The sequence below is a fragment of the Hipposideros armiger genome, unplaced genomic scaffold, assembly GCF_001890085.2.
Source record: "Hipposideros armiger isolate ML-2016 unplaced genomic scaffold, ASM189008v1 scaffold_66, whole genome shotgun sequence".
NCBI lineage: Eukaryota > Metazoa > Chordata > Mammalia > Chiroptera > Hipposideridae > Hipposideros > Hipposideros armiger.
Window position 1 is genome coordinate 3,183,660 of NW_017731416.1, and position 20,970 is coordinate 3,204,629.

The following is a 20,970-nucleotide window of genomic DNA, read 5'->3' on the forward strand; positions in this document are numbered from 1 at the left end:
CTTCTTTGTAAGAAATTTGACAGTATCAACCAAAATTAAAAATTTACATACCCTGTTACAGTGATCCATTACTGCATAACAAGCTACCGTAAAACTTAGTGGCTTGCACATTTATAATTATTTTGCTCATGATTTTGAGGGTCAGAACTTTCTTGAGGAAAAGCTAGGTTTGGTGGTTCTTCTCTGATCCATATGGTGTCAGCTGGGGTGGATGACACTGAAAGATCCTCTTTCACTTCATCTTTTAGGAATTTATCCTACAAGTAGACTTACAAATGTGAGCAAATATGTGACCAAGGATATTCATTACAGGATTAATAATAGCAAAAGACTGGACTAACCTAAGTGTCCCTCAGTTGGGGGTTGGGTTAAATAAACCAATTTATTTATGCCCATGCAATGGATGACTATGCTCCTGTTACAAAGACTGACACAGCTCTATGTGCTGATATTAAATGAACTTAAATAACTTGAATAGTTTCAAATAACCTGAATAACGTTAAAAAAAAACTTGAATAACTTCAAATACAAAATCAAGGTGCAAAACACCTTGAAAAGGTACCAATGGAAAGAAATGTTTTTACAAGCCCTTTACAACAGACCCCTGGAAACCATATATGACACAGCCCAGGCATATGTCAGCCTGTTGAGGACACACAGAGAGGGGGAAGTCGTGATTGGGGTCTTGCTGTTGCGTACTTCTCCTCTTGCCCATTTGCTTTCTTGCCCTGCTCACTCTGAAGTACAAATCCTGCTCTCTGACGAAGGCTGCATGACACCCACGTCTTGCAATTCTTTTCACTAGTCATGTGAAAACAGCCTTTGGAATCAGCCATCATGGGGTTAAATTTTGCCTGTACTGATTATGAGCCACTTGACTTTGACAAGATATTTAATTAAGTCTCAGGAATAACGGTTAAAAAGGTAAGTAGAGCATTTAGCACAGTGCCCAGCAGCAAAGAGGTGGTCTTTAGCAATCAAGCCATTGTCACATCATGCCACCTAAATCCAACAGAGAGAGAGTGGGCACCAAAGCCAGAAACCAGAGACTTGTGAGGTGGGCAGGTGCTTTGGTATGTTGTCATCAGTTCAGGTTACAAGTGCCAAATCACATGCAATGGAGACCTACCACCTTCCCACGCATCGGATAGGGGCTGGCTGGGAACATGGAGGTCTATGGTTCTAACCCTGGGTAAGCTCTGTCACCTACAGGGCTCTTTACCAGAACTCTCCCAGGCTTGGGGAAGTACTGAGATACTGGGGAGCACAGGTATCTGTCTTTTTAAGCAGTAGAAAAACGTAAGTATGTGCATGCCTCCATCCTCTCCATGGCCACTAAAGGGGGCTCCAGCTTTGCAGCAGTTTCTTCCCCTTATTCTCCTCCAAGATTCTTTGGGGTTTTGTAATACAGAGATATGAAATGCCAATGCCCTCCAGACCCAGACCATCAGGAAGATACTGCAGTTACAAATTGGGTTTATTGCTTGTTACAATGCGGGGGAACACACAGCATGGGGGACCATGGGCATCTCGATAAAAGCGTGTTAGAAAGGACTTATAGGATTTGGGCTTATGTTAGTGGTTTTGGAGAGAACTGAAGGAGCAGGACTTTTCCTCGTGTTGGACGCTGTCAGAAAGCAAGAACAATTCTATGACTGGGTATGTTAATAAATCTTATCAAGAAAGAGGAGTGGGCCGGCCGAGTGGCTCAGTTGGTTAAGAGCTCTCTCAAGGGTTTGAGCTCTGAGCAACAGCGGTTCGAGTCCAGCCAGAGCGGAGTTGCCACTGAGCTGCCAACAGGTGGTAGGATGGCTCAGCTAAAAAAAAAAAAAGAGGAGTGACTTGAGCGAAGCTAAAAGCTGCAATTGGTTAAGAAACAGCATTCACTATTAAACAGGACAGAAAGATGTTTGGTCATGTTGATGACATGGACAATGTTCGTGGTTTGTGTGTGTTCAGATCTGACTACAGAGTGGTCTTGCTTTTGTCTTGATTCAGCCTAGTCACAGAAGGGCCTTGTCTGATGTGAATGTCCTGTGAAATTGTTTAGGTGCAACAGGACAACACCAAAGCCTTGGTTATGCGTGTCAGGTCAGCTCTTAGTAACACCCAGGTCTAGCTGACAGTATCAGGCCAACTTCCAGATGTCAGGGGCTGGTTTTCTCTTCCTCAGAAGAGACCTGGAGAGAAGTGGGTGGGCAGGATTTTGGTTTTCTGGGAGTTACGCAGAGAGTTTCTGCAGCATCTGCAAGAGAAGTGAGGGGGCAGGAAGGGGAGTGGGGTCATAAAATTTTTTGTGGACACTGTGTCCACTTCATGGTTGTCAAGAAATATGTTTTTTAAATATAAAATAAAAACTTGAGCCATTTTGGACTGCCTTTTTGTTTGCTTTTGGTTGTGTTCCTTCTACTGTGAAACTGCCCTGAGACCAGCCACACGGATCAGGGTCTTAAAAGGACAGGCTTTCAAAGCAAGAGCTTCTGAGCCATTGTCTTAGAGCCCAGAGTCCCAGCTCCAGCTGAAGCTGATGGCTGCTCATGACGGTGTTGGAAGGAGCAGGGCCAGAAGGGCACCAATCAGAATCCAGGCTTAGGTGCCTGCTGCCTCCACCTAGAAGACCCAAGAAGACAGAGTTCCCCAGGCTCCCTGTGCCTCCAGAAATCTGCAGCCTTGACCCCTGGTATGAGTTCTGGGTCCCAGTTATTCCCACCCACAAACCTTATCAGCTAAGGATGCCATGATGGGGCGACATGGTCCCTGCCCTGAGGCATGCTGATTCTGTGAAAGAGCGAGGGTAGCCCACACCAACAAGAGAGAGACCTGACAGCAAAGGGCTCCCAGCCCCTTCCAGGGATGGAGCATTTCTTGGCAGAACCAGTATTCATAGGACGGAGGTGTGGAAAGTGGAGGCAGGAGAGGCTGAGGACATAGCAGGGGGTGGAGCACAGTGGCAAATGAATGCAAAGCATTCTTTGAAGAGGGAGATCCCCAAAGGGGAGGACCTTGACAGCCAGACTACAGCCTGTGAACCCTCCCCAGGCCATAGGGGATCTGCATATGTCCAGCACCGGGAGGACCCACTGAGGGCAGTGTTCCCACTGCTGACCCCTCATGTCAGGAGTGCCCCCTCTGGTCCAGGTGGCTAGCCAGGAGGGCTTAGACGATGCGGGGTAGTTGGAGAAATGGAAAGAAACGGGGGCAAAAATGGGACAAAAGAGCTCACGGTGGGGTCGAAGAACTGGAAGAGTTTTGGAAATGGGGGTAATGGAAAGTTGGTCAAGAGGTCCGTTACTACTATCCGAACTGCACGGTGCTCAGAGGGACAGGGACAGAGGCATGAGCCCAGGGCGGGCCTGTTTCTTGGCCAAGCTTTAAAGGAAAGGGGTGGCCGTCTTGGGCCTTAGGGCCCATGCTGGGCCTCCCCACCGAGGGGGCTGCCGCCCGGGCCCGCGCAGTACGCGCTCTGAGGAAACGGGCGGTGGGCAAGCCCCGTGGTCGCCCTTCCTATCCCTGTCCTCCAGCTTCTCCGGCCCGGAGCAAGAGGCCTGTGCCCGGCGGGGAGCGAGTGTCCACTCCCTGGGCCCAGGGCTAGACTGGCGAGCGGACACTACGAAAGGGCGGGCGGCCCCGGGATCAGCGCCGCCGCTCAGCGCTCCCGCCCCCGGTGGCCGGACGTGGCGCCTCCCCCGCGGCAGCCAGAGCCTGGAGGTGGGGTCCGGAGTCGGAGCCGGGGGATCTGATGTCACCGCGCGGCCGCGGGCGCCCATGAGCGCGTCTCAGGCTGGAGCTCAGGTACGCGGCGAGGCGCGGGGCCAGGCGGCAGGGGCCGGACGGCGGGATCGCGCGGCGAGGGGTTCCGCGGCGGGTTTCCCGGGAGAATGCAGGGCGAGCCCCGCGGCGAGGAGGGGCGGGGACGGGGGTGGCGGCAGGGCCGCAGAGCAGCCGATGCGCCGTTGGGTCTGGAGGTGTGGACTCCGCGCCGAGGCTGGTCTGCGCGAGTGGAGGCGCCCCGGCTCTTTGCAGAGGGTTGGGGAGGACGCAGACCCGCCGAGGGGCCGGAGTTGCCCGGGGAGCGCTCGGGGGGCGAGAACCCTCAGGAAGTCTCACTCCACGACACCCCCCACCCCCCACCCCCATCCCGCTCTCACCCTTCGGCCGCGAGACTGCTGGAGAATCGGATCCCTCCCGCTCAGGATCGCGCTGCCCCCCAGCTTGCGTTCTGAGCCCTCCCTCCCCGACGGCGAACCCCACAGGAAAGGTCGGGAAATGCGCGGGCCGGCGGCCATCCGTTCTCCCAGCGTCCCAGAGATCCCGCTCACCCGCCACACCGCGTGACTCTGCCGCCCCCTGCGGTCGCCAGGCCTGCGCCTCTCTCCTTTGGCGCCTGGGCTCGCAGCTTGAAGCCCAGGTACGCGGTCCGACAGCACGGAGATCTCCTATCCCAAGTGCCGCCAACATCCCTCATTTCCTGAGCGCACAGAGCGAGAGTTTCTGGGAGATTTGGGTACCACTGGGTACTGGGAAAGCCGTGGGACTTCCCCAAATGACTGCCCAGCCAGAGCTGGTCTAGTTTTCAAGACACAGCCCAGGTCCCAGAAACTCAATCTGGCAAGGAGATTGCCGTGCAGGAGCACCCCACAGTGAGCCTAGTACTGAGGGAAGACCATCCAGGAGGGGTGGCCTGGACAACCTCTCCACAGAAAGGTCAGATGTGAAGTGGTCTTTGAGAGAGGTACCACTTAATTCCCAATAGTTTTTGGTCTGTGAGGTAGTGCACCTTTCTGGTCACCTTACCTGCATCTGCTTCCGTTGCCTTGGTGTGGTTTTACCCACTGGAAGCTGTCTTCATCTATTCCCCCAACATCCTCTAACTAAAAACCTGGGTTTGCCTGCTGGCCTGGTCCAACCTGTCGGCTGAAGTCCAGACCCACATCCTAACTCCCCAACTGCCAGACTTGCCACAAACACTGCTAAGCCCACCGGCCCCAGACTGAATGAGCACTGGACCCCTTGGCTACTCCCCATTTCAGCTTCCTCCTTCCTGAGCCTGGCACCTCCACCTCCCAGACCCCCAGCTCTGCATGCTGAAGTCATCTTTCTCTCCTTTTCCTCTCTTGCTCTTTCATTCTGGTGACAAGTATATCACGATTCTGTACACACATTTTTATTATCCATTCAAGCTCTTTTTATTTAGTGAACTCTGAGTCTTTTGTCAACACAGTAACTCACAAATAAGATCAAATTTTCAAGGCCTTTTTTGGGGAAACAGCTTTGTATTTGAACAGTCACCCGTGCCTGTACCCGCAGTAGGCCAATATGGGCAGGTATAGGTGGCATTAGCCAGGGTGAACAGTGCTCCCAAGCAAGGCCCAGAGGCTAGAAAGAGAGGGGCTAGTGACTGGGCAGCGGGTGGGTTTCCTGGTGGAGGTGACTGTCCGCCCAGGGGCAGGGCTACTATTCAGTGTAGCTTCTTACCTTCCTGAGGTCCCGAGAGTAGAAACACTTGCAAAGAGGTCCCCAAGCTGGAGTGTGAGGCCCAACCTTCAGGGCTGGCTTCAGTGGGCATAAAGATGCCTTGAGGTGGGTGATGTCACGATGGTTTGGTCCCAGGTCAACGGAAAGCCCTTCCTGGGGATGTTGCAGGTACTGCCTCTCCCTTTTGGGAAACACCATATTCTCCCACTAACTTCCCTACCCGCCCTGCCCAGCAATCTGTAGCATCTGTTGCCTCAGGGAAAGGGGTGGAGGGTGACTCTGAGCTCCAAATAGTGTCTAGGTGGCTCAGATGAGCCTGCTTTTCAGTTTCTACCCCAGCTACAGGCCACCCTCCTCTGCACTCCCCATCAAGCAGCTCTGGGAAGGCAACCCTACCCCAAAAGCCACATAGCCCATAGCAGCGGTTCTCAACCTTCCTAATGCCGCGACCCCTTAATACAGTTCCTCATGTTGTGGCGACCCCCAACCATAAAATTATTTTCGTTGCTACTCTATAACTGTAATTTTGCTACTGTTATGAATCGTCATGTAAATATCTTTTTGTTTTCCGATGGTCTTAGGCGACCCCTGTGAAAGGGTCGTTCTACCCCCAAAGGGGTCGCGACCCACATGTTGAGAACCGCTGGCCCATAGGATGCCCCAATTTCCCAAGACTCAAAGCTGCTCTCACCACTGGCCCACACACACCCACACACGCAACTTCTCTCTTCTGTCTCCCTCCCTGTGCTGGGGAGGTACAGATTTCTGCCCAGTGCTGCTCTAAGCTGTGCTTCCCTGCTCTTTTGGTTCCTAATAATGCATGAGTAACTTGGTCAGTGTCCATGGGGCAACTGCCTCACCCAGTCTGTTCCCTTCCCCAGAAAAGATTAATAGGGAGGGGAGAAGACGGGGCATTAGCAAAGAAGCCCTCTTCTTTCTCCCCCATCTACTCATTGCAAGTCGTTCTTTCCTTGCCATTTAACAAATATTTCTTTAACATCAACTACATGCTACACACTAAGGGTCCAGAGATGAGTAAGTGCAGAGCCTGTCCTCAGGAAGCTCAGGGTGGGAATGGGAAGAGGGTCACAGGCAAGCCAACAATTACAATGCAGGTGATGAGTGCTGTGATGGGGGCAGCTCAGGACACTGTAGGGATCCCAAAAGGTCAGGAGACCTCTGAGCTGAGCCCTATCAGCGGACAAGAGTAGCAGGACAAAGAGGGGGTGAACATGTCATTCCTAGACAAAAGGCAGTCTCTGAAGCAGGGACTGTGTTATTCTGGAATCTGCCAGTAGCTTGAGGGAAGGTGGAGGCGACTGTTTCCCACAGTGGAATTTGGGCTGCGTTGGAGGTTTCAGGCATCTGGCGGGGGAGGGGGGGTGTCGGACTGGTTTTCAGCAGGGTTTGCTTCTAGGAAATTGATTCTGGCTGCAGTGAGATTGGAGGCAGGCCCAGATTCCAGGCAGGGCTCTGCCTCTTACCAGCTGTGTGCTCCTGGGCAAATCATTTTCCCCTCAGAACCTCAGTGTCCTCATCTATCAAATGCAGATAGGCGTTGGGAGGAGCAAGATAAATATTTATATAAAGCACCTGGAATGTAACTGGCACGGAGGGAGGGAGTAAGGCTGGGAAGCTGCCTCTGCCACCTGACCTGGGTCTTTTCTCTCCTCTTTGCTTGGCTTCCCTGTGATCTCAGAACGTTCTTGACCATTGTTTATCAGGGAAAGATCACACGGAGAAGCTAACAAAGCTTCAGGAAGTAGCCTGGGTGGGACAGCGTTGGGGAGGGAAGGAGCATGGGTACATTCTCAGAGCTCCAGCGGGTAACCAGGGTATAGTGTGTGTGTGTGTGTGTGGGGGGGCTGTCAGCCAGGAGAGCCCCAGTGGGGAATGGGCCAGTCGCCAGTTTCTTTCTGAGCTGAGGCTTTCAACCTCCAGAGTTGCTCTGTGGAGCTGGTCCTACTGCCCATGCCATCCTTGACCTGGGGGGTAATGCCAGCGCATGAGACCGGGGAACCAGGGAGATGTGTAAGCCCCTGGCTGTCCATGTCGGTGGGGCAAGCAGACTGCCCTAACCCTTTCCCTGAGCTCCTCACCCATAACCCCATCTTTTTCTTCCAGGCCTCGACGGAGCTAGCCATGGAGGCCCTGGGTGCTGGGGGCGACCGCGCCTCCCCAGCCTCGTCCACGCGCAGCCTAGACCTGCGGCGGCTTTCTGCGCGCGCCGACTCGGCCTATAGCTCTTTCTCCACGGCCTCGGGCGGTGCTGAGCCGCGCACACCATCGCCGGGGACAGACCTCCTTCCGTACCTAGACTGGGACTACGTGCGAGTGGTGTGGGGCGGCCCGGTCCCCGCCCCGCCCGCCGCCGCCACGCTTCGCACCTCCCCGCAGCCCTGGTCCGCGGCAGCTGCACGCAGTGGGCCGCGTCCCCCACAGGTTCAGGGGGTCCAGGGTCCGCTCAGCCGTCAGGCCACCCCGCTGCTGTATGCGCTGGCCGCCGAGGCTGAGGCTGCAGCACGGGCTGCAGAACCGCCCAGCCCACCGGCCTCGCGGGCCGCCTACCGCCAGCGGCTGCAGGGCGCGCAGCGGCGAGTGCTCCGGGAGACGTCCTTCCAGCGCAAGGAGCTCCGCATGAGCCTGCCCGCCCGTCTGCGGCCCGCGGCCCCTGCACGGCCCCCTGCCGTGCACCCGCGCTCTGCCTCGCTTGGCCACGCGGGCGGGGAAGGGGAGCCAGCGCGCTCCGGGGCTCCCACGCCAGGAACCGCCGGCTGCGGCCGCCTTGCCAACCAGCAGCAGAAATGGTGCTTTTCGGAGCCAGGGAAGCTGGATCGCGTGGGTCGGGGCGGTGGGTTGGCAGGGGAACACTCGGGTGGGGCCTGCTCCAGCTCTGGCCTCTCCAGGCCCGAGCCCAAGGAATCGCAGCATCAGGTCTTGGCAGAGTTCGAAGGTCACCAGATCAGATGGCTGCCCCGAGGAACAGAGGACCCTGTACCCTGGTCCTTGAAGCTCGACAAAACCTACAGGCCTGCTCGCAGGAGCGCTTCAGGGGAAGGCTTGGGTCCCTGGGGAGGCCCAGGAGGGGCCATGCCCCTTGTCCAGGTATGAAAGAGAAGGGCTACAGGCTTGAGGTGGGGGCATCTGGAAGACTGAAAACTCGAGTCACATTTCATCCCACTGTTTTCCTTTCCAGGCCGTTCCCCAAGGAGTAGAACCCCCCAGATCATTGTTTCAGACCAAAAATTCTAGGTGAGAGACATGGATCACTCTTGGGAGGAGGCCGCGTTCATAGCTCTTGCCCAGAAAAAGAAAGGGTCTCCCACTTACCGTCATTCTGAGCCTTCTGACTCTGTCTTTTACAGACCACATCCCCTAGCACCCTGCCCCCCAACACCTTACCGTCTCTCTGGTGCAGCACTAAGAGCTTCCCTCCTGGTCACTGTGGTCAGTGCAGAGTCTCTGCCCCCAGGTTCCTGACTCAGATGGAAGCCGCAGTGGTGTGTCCTACAGAGGGCCTCCAGAGCATCGCCACTGACTGTGACCATAGGGGCCCAGAGACCTGCATTGTGCCTTCCCGGCTCGCCTCCCTTCCTGGTGATGAAGTTTTCCTGGAAGAAGCCATGTTGGTCGGAATGAGATCACCTCCAGACGCCCATGACTCCCCGGGGCTCCCAACCAGGTGAATTTCCTTTTGCTTCCAAGCACAGCAAGACACCCTCTTCCCATATACAGCTACAAAACACTGGGGGGTCAAGGAACCCTCTCCTAGCTGGAGCCTGGGAACCCAGGTGATGGGGTGAGGGTGGGGGCAGGCGGCCCTTCGAGACCAACACTGGTCTTTGGCCAGAGCTTTTTCTGATTCAGCATCTCTTCCACTTCTAGTGTCCATGCCTCTGACCCGCAGTATGGAGCTGGCTTGGGACAAAGGCCTAACCAGTCTACAGTCCCTCCAGAGCACCCCCTCCATGAGCGCCCAGAGACTGCAGGGGCAGATGACTGCTGGCAGGGAATAAACGGTTCTGTGGGTGTCTCCAGGCCCACATGCTGTAGTGCCCCTGGCACTGCAAATGGTAACATCCCAACCATTGACTCCACTGGACAGCTGATGACTGACACCCCTTCAGCTGCAGAGAGTGACCCCCTCAAACCTCTCTCAGTTGATGCCCTGGGACCTGCAAGCAATGATACCCCAGGGCCTCCTGATGACACTGCCCTGGCTTGGGGCACTGGCCAACCTGATTCCAGGCCAACTTGGCCCAGTCCACGTCTCGAGGAGCTGGTTCAGGAGCTGGCCAGACTGGATCCCTCTCTGAGTGACACGCTCACCTCCTATCCCAGCCCAGAGCCACCCCTGGACCTGCTGGATGGGCTGATTCCTTTAGCTGAGGTTTGGGCTGCAATGAGGCCAGCCTGTGGGGAGGCTGGAGAGGAGGCTGCTAGTACTTCTGAGTCAGGGTGAGTGAGGGGCACCAGGGGACTCCGGATTCTAAGCCCCTGCATTCTGGGGCAGGACAACCCAGGGAGCTCTGGCTTTGTCCCCAGGTCCTGTCTAATTAGCTCTACCCAGCTCCTGCCAACTTCTCAGGAGGAAAGAAGGCCTGAAAATCTTACCACCCACCCTGTGCCTGACCAGTCATGTGGCCAGGGTCTCCCCGAGCCAAATAACAGCATGCAAGCTAAGAAAGTGAGTGTGGTGGGGCTGGTGGAGGCAGGATGGGGCAAGATCTCAGAATAGGGGCTGAGAAGTCAGAGGTCCCCGACTTAAGTATCTATCTCCCTGTAGGTGGAGCTAGCAGACCTCCTCCAAAAGATGCTGCGGGACCTTCAGGCAGAGCAGGAACAGCTACAGGAGGCAGCCCAGGCCTGGGCCAGGCGCGGTGCTGCCCTGGAGGCCGCAGTAGGCCAGGCCTGTGCACCCCGCGAACTAGAGCGGTTCAGCCGGTTCATGGCCGACCTGGAGCGCGTACTTGGCCTCCTGTTGTTGCTGGGCAGTCGCCTGGCCCGTGTGCGCCGTGCCCTGGCCCGGACGACCGCCGCCGACGACCCTGAAGAGCAGGTAAAGGGGTTCAGGCTGCGGGAGAGCCGGTCGGCGAGGTGCTGTCTCCCCGCTTACAGTACCCTGTCCCTGCGGCTCCAGGCCTCTCTGCTGCAGCGACTCGGGCTCCTGAAGAGGCAGCAGGAGGACGCCAGGGAGCTGAAGGAACACGTAGCGCGGCGCGAACGGGCCCTTCGGGAGGTGCTGGTGCAGGCATTGCCTGCCCAGGAGCTGCGCACCTACTGTGCCCTGCTGGCTGGCAAGGCAGCGGTCCTGGCCCAGCAGCGCAGCTTGGATGAGCGAGTCCGGCTCCTTCAGGACCAACTGGACGTCATCAGGAGTGACCTTGGCCATCATCCCCCTTCTCCCAGACCTGCCTGGTCCCCAGGCACCCATCCTCCCGATAAACCAACCTGCCCCCCTTCCCTCATTTAGTTACAGGCGGTGAGGGTTGGGAGCATTGCCCCTACCTCTCACACATGCAACTGGGGGTGATGCTGGTTTATTCGGTGCTTTTCCTTTGGGGTGGGGATGACCCAGGCCAGGCCTTCCCAGGATACTTCTCCCAAGTGTTGTCATGTGACCTCACCCAAGACTTGTGTATTATTTGGTAATTAATTTATGGATTTTTTAAACTGCAGTATTCCCCCTTTTTGTGATGAGAGGGGCTCAATCAGGGTTGGTTGGAGGGAGAGGAGACTAGTCAGAGAAGCACTTCAACTTATGCAACTTTTTTTTCTCAATAAAAATTGATGTGAGAAGTGTGTATGTCACCTGGAACATAGTTTGGGGGAGGGATCTTGTTTACAGACTACAGATGCCAACCCTGCCTGACTACAGCAGAAGAGGCATTTGCTGGAGAAATCACTAAGGAAGCCTGGAGAACCAGACTTGAAAACAGGAGAGACCAGGGGATGCTGGGCCCTCAATTCCACTGCCACCAGTATTCCCTAACTGTTCTGGTGACTGCATCAGTACAAAAGCTGAGACCCGATTGGTTGAGTCCAGGTCTCCTTTGCTGGTTTTACCCAAGTCCCCAATCTCAGTAGTGGAAGTGTGGTACTGTCTCCCTTCAAGACTCAAAAGGGATAGGGAAATTCCCCAAATGGACAATGGGTTCAGTACACTTGGACATTTGGGGACATTCCAAGGCCCACAAAGAACTTTCTTCCAATTATGTTATCAAAAGAGTTTATCCCACTCTCCTTTGGAGACCCCAGTAGGGGGTGAGGCATGGGGGACCTGGAGTCCTATTAGGTAAGGGCTGAGGACCTAGAAAGGTGTGTCCCCTATGTGCTGCAGATGCTAATCTGGGGGAGGATTGGGGTTGGTAGTGGAGAGTTAGGGACTGGAGGTGTATGAAACATAGAACATGTACTCCACTCTGCTCTTCATGGGCCCTGTGTACACAGAATCAATGCTAAGTTCTCAAGTACATGTGTGAAAATCTGCTTTGGTCTTTGTAGCTGCAAACACCAGGGACAAGAACAATTGTTCATGCAAACATTCAGTGTATTTTTGGAAGTTGGGCACATGAAAAGGCATGTGTATGTGTATTTAAAGCCAACTGACCCCAAAGTAAGAAATTTCTGCTTCTGGGCTTGTTTTCTGATGTGTATTGTCACTAAGTGCAACTGGTTGGGAATTTTAAATAGTTGTATTCATAGCAAAAGCATTAGTTATAACAGTTGCGCTATTGAGCACAGAACAATGCCGACATTGTGCCTTTTTATGAAAAACATATGGGGGTCCTGCTGAGCCAGTTACAGGTTCTAACATTATGCTTGGAGCAGGGCCTCTGCTCCAAGGTCCTCAGCCTAGTAGGGCAGCTTGCTTTCAGACGCGTTCTGGGTGGAATCTACTGATACTTATTTCTGCCTTTTGCCTTGCACAGCCCTCATCACATTCTCCCATTGTGATATTCTTAGAAACACACTTAACCGGGTCCATTAGGCCAGTGGAAATTGTGTGTTTCAGACAAAGCATTCCTAGGCCTGGGCATGGGGAGCAATGTCTGCCATTGTACCGTTAAACTGCACTTTGGTTCTGTGCTGGGTTTTTCCATGGGGAAATATGAGGCTTCTGTGGTTGTCACTACCAGATCAGGGGAGCCACCAAAGTAGGGCCACGCCTCCTGCACCGGTCCTTACATCTTGCCTTTGCCTTTCTCCTGCTCTAGTTTATCTCCCTTCCACACCGTTATTCCTTCAGAGGGCAAGCATGATCTCACCATAGGTGTTCGGTATTGGCACCACAAACTAAGTAAGACCTTTGCAGGATCCAGAAGCTGGGTCAATGCCGCCCTCTTAGATACTGCCAGCAGAGGGCACTGTTCTCCTTATGCTGGAAGGTGGTGCTACTTGCAGTGGACCACCCCGAGCCTCCCCAGCTACCAGGCCCTCCGGGCGAGCTACAGGGCCTTTTATTGGCCTTGCTGCGCCTGAAAGCTGGCTGGGCTTTTTTATTTTGTATTTTTTATTTTTTTTGTCGGAAAGCAATTCTATCCAGGCAGCCCCGGGAAGGCTGGCTCGCTTTCCTTTGTTGTTGGTTAATGAGAAGTGGAGGAGGGAGGCGGGGGGGCTGTTGATCTCGAGTATCAGTACCAAAACAAGCCTTACTTAGCTCCCCAGGGTGGAACAGAGAGTTTCGTGGGTCTCTGTTGGGGTTTCTAACCCCCACCTCCTGAAGCCGCCTGCGCCCTTGCCTGCTCGACTCCCTCCCCGCCCCCCCTCCTCCCCAGTCCCGCTGCCCACAGCAGTGCCCACTGGTTCTGCAGAGGGCCCGCTGCTGCTGAGGTGGTTGCTGGGCAACAGGCAGGCCCGTGGCCGCCTCCCCCGCTCTCTTCACCCCGCCCCCGCTGCTGTTCCTAATATGGATGTAATTAGTGTACTTTTTACCTTCAGACAGCAAATTGGAAAAGGAATAGGGAAGCAATGTTCTGCATGCCCCAAACTCTCGCGCAATCTGCCTTGGACAGCCTGCTTCGCACAGCACGCAGCTACCTCCGCAAGCGGCTGGCGAAAACCTTGGAGATCCTCACAGCGACAAATCGCAGTGCTGTTCCTTCACATGTAAATCAGAAGCTTAAGAGGGAATTTAGGTCAACGGTGGTTGAGGACCGCAGAGTGGGCAGGTGAAAGAGGGGTCTAGGGGGTGGGGACAGAAATTGCTATAAAGCAGTCCTCCCTCTCAAAGACCTTGTAGTTTTACTGTCACAGCCTGCCTGCAGGTCACTTTGGGGTCTACCTGTTGTCTTTGAAATTTAAATCAGCACCAACTTTCTACCAGGAGGACTCTCCCCCTCCCTCCTTTGGAGGATAGGTCTGCATCTATCTACCCTTCTCTCTCTTCCTTCTTTCCACTTCCCTGCAGTCACATCTGAGGCCACCTGTGCTTCAGGGTTGAAGTCCAGAGGTGTGGCAGTTCTGGAATAGTGAGGCCAGGACAGAGATGCAAGGCAAACAACTACTTGGAGAACAATAAAGCCTGTTTACGCAAACATTTACAAAGGTCAAATAACTTCTAGGAAAAGGCAAAAAATGGGGGAGAATTCATGTCCTGGGTGGGCCTAGCTTTATAACTGGTGAGAGGTGAATGACCATTGTTTAGGTCTAACAGGTGAGAGTAGGGATTCTAGAAGAATGTGAATTAAGCAAGACATGGTTTTATCTATTTGAACTAAAGTATTACATACAGAATATGGAATAATTTTCCTTTTGTGGGAATACGTTTTTTCTAGCAGTCGATCGTTATTTATGTATACAATTACTAACATGGTAAAAGAATGGTGATCTTTCTTGTAAAGCAAAGTTACAAATCAGAGCTATTTGGTTTTGGAATGCAGCCAGATACCCCATAGGACCAACTTGGCACCTCTGGTAATATTTCAGGTTGGTACTGCAGCCCCCAAAGTGCTCTACGTACTTATTCCCTATGCTCCTCTCCCCACAGCCTGTAGGATAGGTACTGCCAGTCGTGTCCCATAGAAAAGGGAGATGGCGCAAAAGGGAGATGGTGCTTGGAGAATTGGGTGACTGGCCTAAGAGCACTAAAGGAGCAAAGGGCTGAGATTGAGACCACCTTGCTTTGCTGCAACAGGACATTGTAATGCGAAGAGCACAGGATGCCATCCAGCCTCTGATACTTAACAAGTTACTTACAACTCCTCCACGCTTTGTTTCCTCAACTTATTTATTTTTATTTTTATTTTTTAAAAGATTTTATTGGGGAGTCGGGGAAGGGGAACAGACAAGTTGCTGTCCTTTTGTTCTTCAGTCTAGTTGTGGAGGACGTCGCTTCACTGGCCCATGTTGGTATTATCATTGCGCTCTTCCTGGGCGAGGCAGATCGGTTGCCAGTCTCTGGACAGCCCCTCACAGTGGCTCTTGACAGCTCACACCAGCTGCCAGGCTGCTCATGCTGGCTGCCCGCCACACAGGTAGCTTATGACAGCCCACTGCAGCTTCACTGCAGCCTATGCTGTTGCCGGCGACTCACGGCAGCCCAGCTCCCAGGTTGAGCTGTTGTTCACCATCTTAGCTGTAGAGGGCAGTGTCACTGGCCCTCATGTGGGATCCAAACCGGGGGCCTGCTGCTCAGAGCTGGCGTCCCAAGCCAGCTCTTAACCAACGTGACACTTGGCCGGCCCTGTTTCCTCACTTTAAAATCAAGATACTAACAGTACATACCTTATAAGGTTGTGCTTAATACCTGCCAAGTGTTTAGAATTGTGCCTAGCACTTAATAAACACAGGTATGTATGCATTACCCACCCCCTGGTCTCCATTAGGTGAGGCATGCTCAAGAACTACCTCCAACCTCCTTTGAAGGAAATGTAAAACTTTCTCTAAAAGATTGCTCTGGATATGACTCACACGTATCTACACCAACAATTAACTTCTCCCCCATTAAAAGGAGTGATTCTCTTCCCGGTGACAATTCTTACCAGCTAAATTGCCTTAACTTATAAACAATTATTTTTTGTATCAGTTGTTGGAAATACCCTTCCAGAGGTGTACCTCCTGTTAGGCGATATATGGCTTTTGAAAACTTCCCATACGTACATCAAACCATAATTTCCTACTAACTTACCTTATAGTTTCAGAAAGTCTTGGCCTTCAAGGAACAAGCAATGGTTTCTAACTCCTGAGTTTTGGCTTATTGATCCTAAACTCTTGCTAAATGTTTTACCTCACTTGGAAGGCTTACACACACCCTTTTGAAACACAAAGATTCTCTTCTGGCAGTTCAGGTAACCTTCCTCTGATTTAAGTATGCAATAAACATTAGTTACTGTTATTACTACCTTGCTGGTTTAGATATTGATCTTTCTCAAGGTAGGTCATACCTGTGTTTATGACCTTTGTTACCTTGTCTCAGTCAAGGCTCTCTTACCATGGGAAATCGCTAATATTTTATTTGTCTTCTAGATCTTCAGCTACTCAGATTGCTATAATTATTGCCTCCCAGAATTTTTCTGCAGAAAAGATTTTAATTTGCATTTAAAAATAATTTATGCAGCTTAGCTACAGTTCCAGGCAAGAAAGGTGGGAAAGGTTAGCTCAGGGCTTAATTATCTATAGTTTTTGGCTACCATATCTGTGTCTGGTTGACTCCTGAGTTTGGCTGACTCTTTCAGTAACAGAATGCTTGAAAGTGGCAGAAGGATGAGGAGAAAAGAAGAAATTAAGCAGATAAAAAGAGAAGAAAAGGGCCGGCCGAGTGGCGCGATGGTTAAGAGCTGGCTTGGGATGCCAGAGGGCCCCGGTTCGGATCCCACATATGAGGGCCAGTGACACTGCCCTCTACAGCTAAGATGCTGAACAACAGCTCAACCTGGAGCTGAGTTGCTGTGAGTCGCCGGCGACCGCGTAGGCTGCAGCCCCTGTGGCAGTGGGTTGCCATGGGCTACCATGTGTAGCCAGCAGCCAGCTGCCCCTGTGGCAGTGGGCTGCCATGGGCTACCGTGTGTAGCCAGCAGCCAGCGTGAGCGGCTGTCCAGAAGCCAGCGACTGATCTGCCTCGCCCAGGAAGAGTGCAATGATGGTGCCAACTTGGGCCAGTGAAGCAATGTCCTCCACAACTAGACTGAAGAACAAAAAACGACAGCAACTTGTCTGTTCCCCTTCCCCAATTCCCCAGAGCTGTTCCCATCCCCCCAATTCCCCAATAAAAGTCTTTAAAAAAAAGAAAAACACAGTAGCAAGAGCTGTAGAACCTTTAAGGGAGACTTTATTTCATTGCTTAAATCAAAACATTGCATTAAGGACTGCCTTAAATCATTTCAGAGGCTTCACTGATATCTCTATGAGAGGGGAGCCCATATGTTATTTGATATAACTAATGACATGCAAACACAATTTGCAAAAGCAGAGCATTAACACCATATGATATAAAAAAGGTTGTTTGAGCAATAAATTCCACATCTTTAAAACACAAAAACAGTCATTGTAATTACACTGTGTTGAACCTGGGAAATCTTGGCAATACCTACAAACCTTCTCAATTACAGACAGGAACAAAGGTCCAGAGACGTTAAGTCACCCTCTAAAGTCAGCAAGCAACGAGATTCTGCATTTGCAGTTTTGGAATAAGTTGTTTGCTTTACAATGGCTTTTTAAAATAGATATCAGTATTTCTGTTTGTACAGATCTTCCATATAAAATAATTGGTTCTTAATTATATTCATTCCAATTTAACCAATTATTTTTCTGGTGTAATGCTATGACACTTTTTTTGAATGGTGGCCCAACTTTGAATATTCACCTACTGCACTGAAAGGCTCAGCCAGATTTGAAAACCACAGATTCAGAAACATGGCACAACAGTGCAATTCACAAATAAATCACAATTTTAAAAGTTAAATATTCATGCCAGTTTAAAATAGCCACCCACCAGTGCCAGAGACATATGTTTACATTTCACCATAAAGACAACCACAAATTAAAAGTATTTGCCCAAATGTCTCTTCTGTTGTTATATCATCTTTACTCCCAAGATGCACTTGTTTCCTAATATCTGGCATTCAAAGTACAACTGAAATTACATTCACAATAGTCATATTCTGTGTTCAAGGCTCTAGAATCTTGGTTGCCTAAAATGAGGTAGATAGACATTTAAGGGTTTTGTTGGTTGGGATTAATTTCCTTTAGCTCTTGATCATCTTATTTTTTAAAAAATAGAATTCCAAAATATTTAGCAAAAGATTGAAAATGTCTGAACATTTTGCCTAAAAATGGAAAAATATAATTTCAGAAGGTTATTATGAAAGTTGTTTTACCTCATTTCAATTTAAAAACAGGATAAAAGCATCAAATTATAAAGCCACTGGTATCTTAAAGCTAACAACTATCCAACATCACACAATAATTAAAGAGATCCTTGCAACTAGTTCTGGCTTGGGAGTGTACAGATGCAGGCATTGGGTTAACTCATTCAGGGACCAGACCAGCTGCCGCCCCTTAACCTTTGATCCTAAATTTCAAGTCTCCTCCAAAATTCAAGCCTGACTTCTGGAGTCCTTTATAGGAGGCTCTCAGTGAGATCTTGAATCCCGTCTCTGGAGACAGGTCAAGCTTCAGACAAAAGCTGGAGGCATAGGCCCACCTGGGTAAAACAGGCTGCAATGGACAAAGTTGGAAACTGGATGGAGCCGAAGGGGTTGGGCTGCCGTCTTGGGTAGGCTTAGACAGTGAGGGGCAGGCCCGGTAGCCTCAACCAAGCCGTAGCCTCAGGGACTGTCAGTTTGTAGGGGACAGGCTGGACATTAGACCAGCGAAAGGCCCCGGAGTGGGCTGATGAGAGAATTCTGAAAAGGCTGGCAGGCCACTTCGAATCTTTGTTTTTTTATGAGGAACAATGGGCGACGCACTCAAGAACTTGAAGGTGATCGTCGTCTTCCTCCAGCCTCGTGCCGCTTCCTGGAGCAGCAGGTCGTCGGCTAGAACACCCAGAAACGCGCTGGTGGTGGAGCTGAGGATGGTGGCGGCCACCTGCACTGGGCTCCGGGCGTGACTCCCACTACCACCCCAGGTCGCATCCGGTTCCGTAGAGCTTTGCAGGCGGGGGTCGCCGAGCAGACGGCGCACCGCATACGAGGCGCCTGGCGACAGGTACTGGTAGGCGCGCCGCCCACTGTGGTCGCGCACGTGTACCTGTGCACCCAGGCACACCAGCAGCACTGCGACTTCCTCGTGGCGGTGCAGAACGGCCAGGTGCAGGGGCGTGTAGCCGCCGTGTGAGCGCGCGTTCACGTTGACTGGCGCGCCCCCACTGCGCGCGACCTCCAGCAGCTTCCGCACCATCTCGCTGTCGCCGCTCTTGGCGGCCCAATGCAGGGCCGTGAAGCCAGACATGAAGTCGCGCTTGGCCGCCAGGGCGCTGTGGCGCAGCAGCAGTACGTGCAGCTGGTGGTTCCAGCGGCCACAGGCCGCCCGCACGAGCCACTCGTGCTCGGCCGGTTCCAGGGGCACGGGGGACGGCGGCGGCGCGGGGGGATACTCCTCGTCGTCGGGGCTCAGCAGGCGCGGGCCGGCACGCGACAGGCGCCTCAGGTGCGGGGAGCGGCCCGGGCCCAGGCTGAGGCCCAAACCAGTCTCCTCGACCGAGAGCCGCCGCAGCGGCAGCGGGGAGTCCCGCGGGCTCGGCTCCTCCGACAGCTGCCGGCGCAGGCCCTGCTCCTCGGCCCGGATCCGCATCGCCGCGGGGCTGGGGACGCAGCGCACCGGCAGCATGCAGGGCTTCTGCGGAGGCGCGCGCCCAGCGGGTGGCGGCGGCCCTGGCGGCGCCCCAGGCCCTGATTCCGGGTTCGGCGGCCCTGCGCGGGGCACGGCTGCCTCCGACGGGGCCACGTCTGCGGAGCGGCCCTCGGTGGGCTGGGCTGTCTCAAAGGCTGGAAGCCGGGAACTGGAGGGCGCCCCTGACTTCTGGGCCGCGCCTATCAACGGCTCCCCAGTCGGCTGAGTGGGCTCAGAGGCCGGAGCCCCGGGGGTGTGCTGCGGCTCTGACGGCGGCGCCGGGTCCGCAGGGGCTCCCGCTGGCCGCTGCGCCGAGGCCAAGGACGGAGCCCCCGGGGCGGCGGCTTCCCCGTCTGAGCCTGAAGTGATCTCGGATGGGGAGGCCAGTGCCCCAGGGGTGCTGGGGTCGCAGGAGGGCGGCGGCGGTTTCTTCCTCAGCACCACGAACTTGACGCCGTCGAGCTCCTTCACCACCGCCACATCGTTGACGAACTGCTTGAAGCGCTCCCTGCGGGCGGCGCGGCCGCGCGGGTCGCCGGCGGCCAGCAGCGGCTTGAAGCGGCTCAGCAGCTCCGAGTGGCGCACCTTGCCGCCGTGCTCCTGCAGGAAGCCCAGCACGGCCGCCTGGCTCACCCCGGCGGCGGCCGCGGCGGCCGCGGCGAGCGCCATGGTCGGTCCCCGCGCCGCCGGGGAGCGGGCGCCCCTTCCCACCGGCCCTCGGTTCCCAGCGGCCGGGGCAGGTGGATGTCGCGGCGCCGGGGCGGAGGTTCCGGGAATCGCGTCCGCCTCGGCCAGGCTCACCTGGCAGTATCCGCCGAGGTCGGTCGGGCGTGTCCCCCAAGCCGGACTTCGGTCACGCCCGCGCCGCAGGGCCCGGGAGGTTCCCGGAGGAAGGCGCTGGGGGCCGGGGCGCGCGCCCACCGCCGCCGCGCCGCCGGGCCCCGCGTCTTCGGGATAGGTTTCCGTCTCTATATTCTGTCCAATGGGCGCCGGGCTCCATCCCCTGCGTTCGGCGCTCGCCTTACAGGTGACAGCTGCCACCAGGGCGGTGGGGGAGCGGAAATCCTCCACCACCGCCCCCAATCAGGGAATTAAAGGCGCAGTGCGGTGCTTCAGCTCGGCTCCGGTTGCTAGGGGGTGTGTTCCCCCCGGGATGCCGCGGCCGACCCCCGCGGCTAGGATTTTTATTCCTTTAAGAAATATTTAACCACCACAAAAATACTGGGCGATTACTTAAAAGCAATTTTTTAAAAAAGATCATCAGTACCTCTCCAATAGGCGATTGCCTTTCATACTTCACGAAATTCGCAGCAAAGACAATTTGCTGTGGGTGGCAACGTATGTTACCCGAGGCTTAGAAGAGACTTGCAAAAAGCAATTTTCTCATGATAAAATAATACATTTTCACATCAGATTTTGGGGATAAAACCACAGGAAAACATAAAGAAGAAAAAACGTCACTTGAAATCACCATTAACATTTTGAAATATTTTTCTTCTATGCTCTTCATATACATGTATATACACGTTTATGCTTTAACATAAGAACGCGAAATGGGGGGCCGGCCGAGTGGCGCGATGGTTAAGACCTGGCTTGGGACGCCAGAGGGCCCCCATTCGGATCCCACATATGACAGCCAGTGACACTGCCCTCCACAGCTAAGATGCTGAACAACAGCTCAACCTGGAGCTGGGCTGCTGTGAGTCGCCAGCGACGGTGTAG

At 53.7% G+C, this 20,970-nt stretch overlaps 2 protein-coding genes across 4 annotated transcripts; one reads left to right on the forward strand and one right to left on the reverse strand.

Annotated features, from left to right (window-relative positions):
- Positions 1-2,972: 2,972 nt before the first annotated feature.
- SHROOM1 (shroom family member 1) lies at positions 2,973-11,271 on the forward strand. Of its 3 annotated transcripts, none has more exons than XM_019642279.1 (8): positions 2,973-3,792; positions 7,600-8,580; positions 8,672-8,727; positions 8,933-9,157; positions 9,361-9,933; positions 10,021-10,162; positions 10,262-10,534; positions 10,616-11,271. In XM_019642279.1, the coding sequence occupies exons 1-8, from the start codon at positions 3,766-3,768 to the stop codon at positions 10,946-10,948; spliced, it is 2,610 nt and encodes an 869-aa protein (XP_019497824.1). In that variant the 5' UTR covers positions 2,973-3,765; the 3' UTR covers positions 10,949-11,271. The 3 variants fall into 3 exon arrangements, with proteins under 3 accessions (XP_019497824.1, XP_019497825.1, XP_019497826.1); XM_019642280.1 differs by having other exon boundaries at positions 2,975-3,792; positions 8,948-9,157; XM_019642281.1 differs by lacking the exon at positions 2,973-3,792 and adding an exon at positions 3,802-4,408.
- Positions 11,272-16,724: 5,453 nt separating this feature from the next.
- On the reverse strand, positions 16,725-20,398 carry SOWAHA (sosondowah ankyrin repeat domain family member A). Its single transcript, XM_019642146.1, has one exon. The coding sequence runs from the start codon at positions 19,915-19,917 to the stop codon at positions 18,253-18,255; it is 1,665 nt and encodes a 554-aa protein (XP_019497691.1). The 5' UTR covers positions 19,918-20,398; the 3' UTR covers positions 16,725-18,252.
- Between the last annotated feature and the right edge of the window lie 572 nt (positions 20,399-20,970).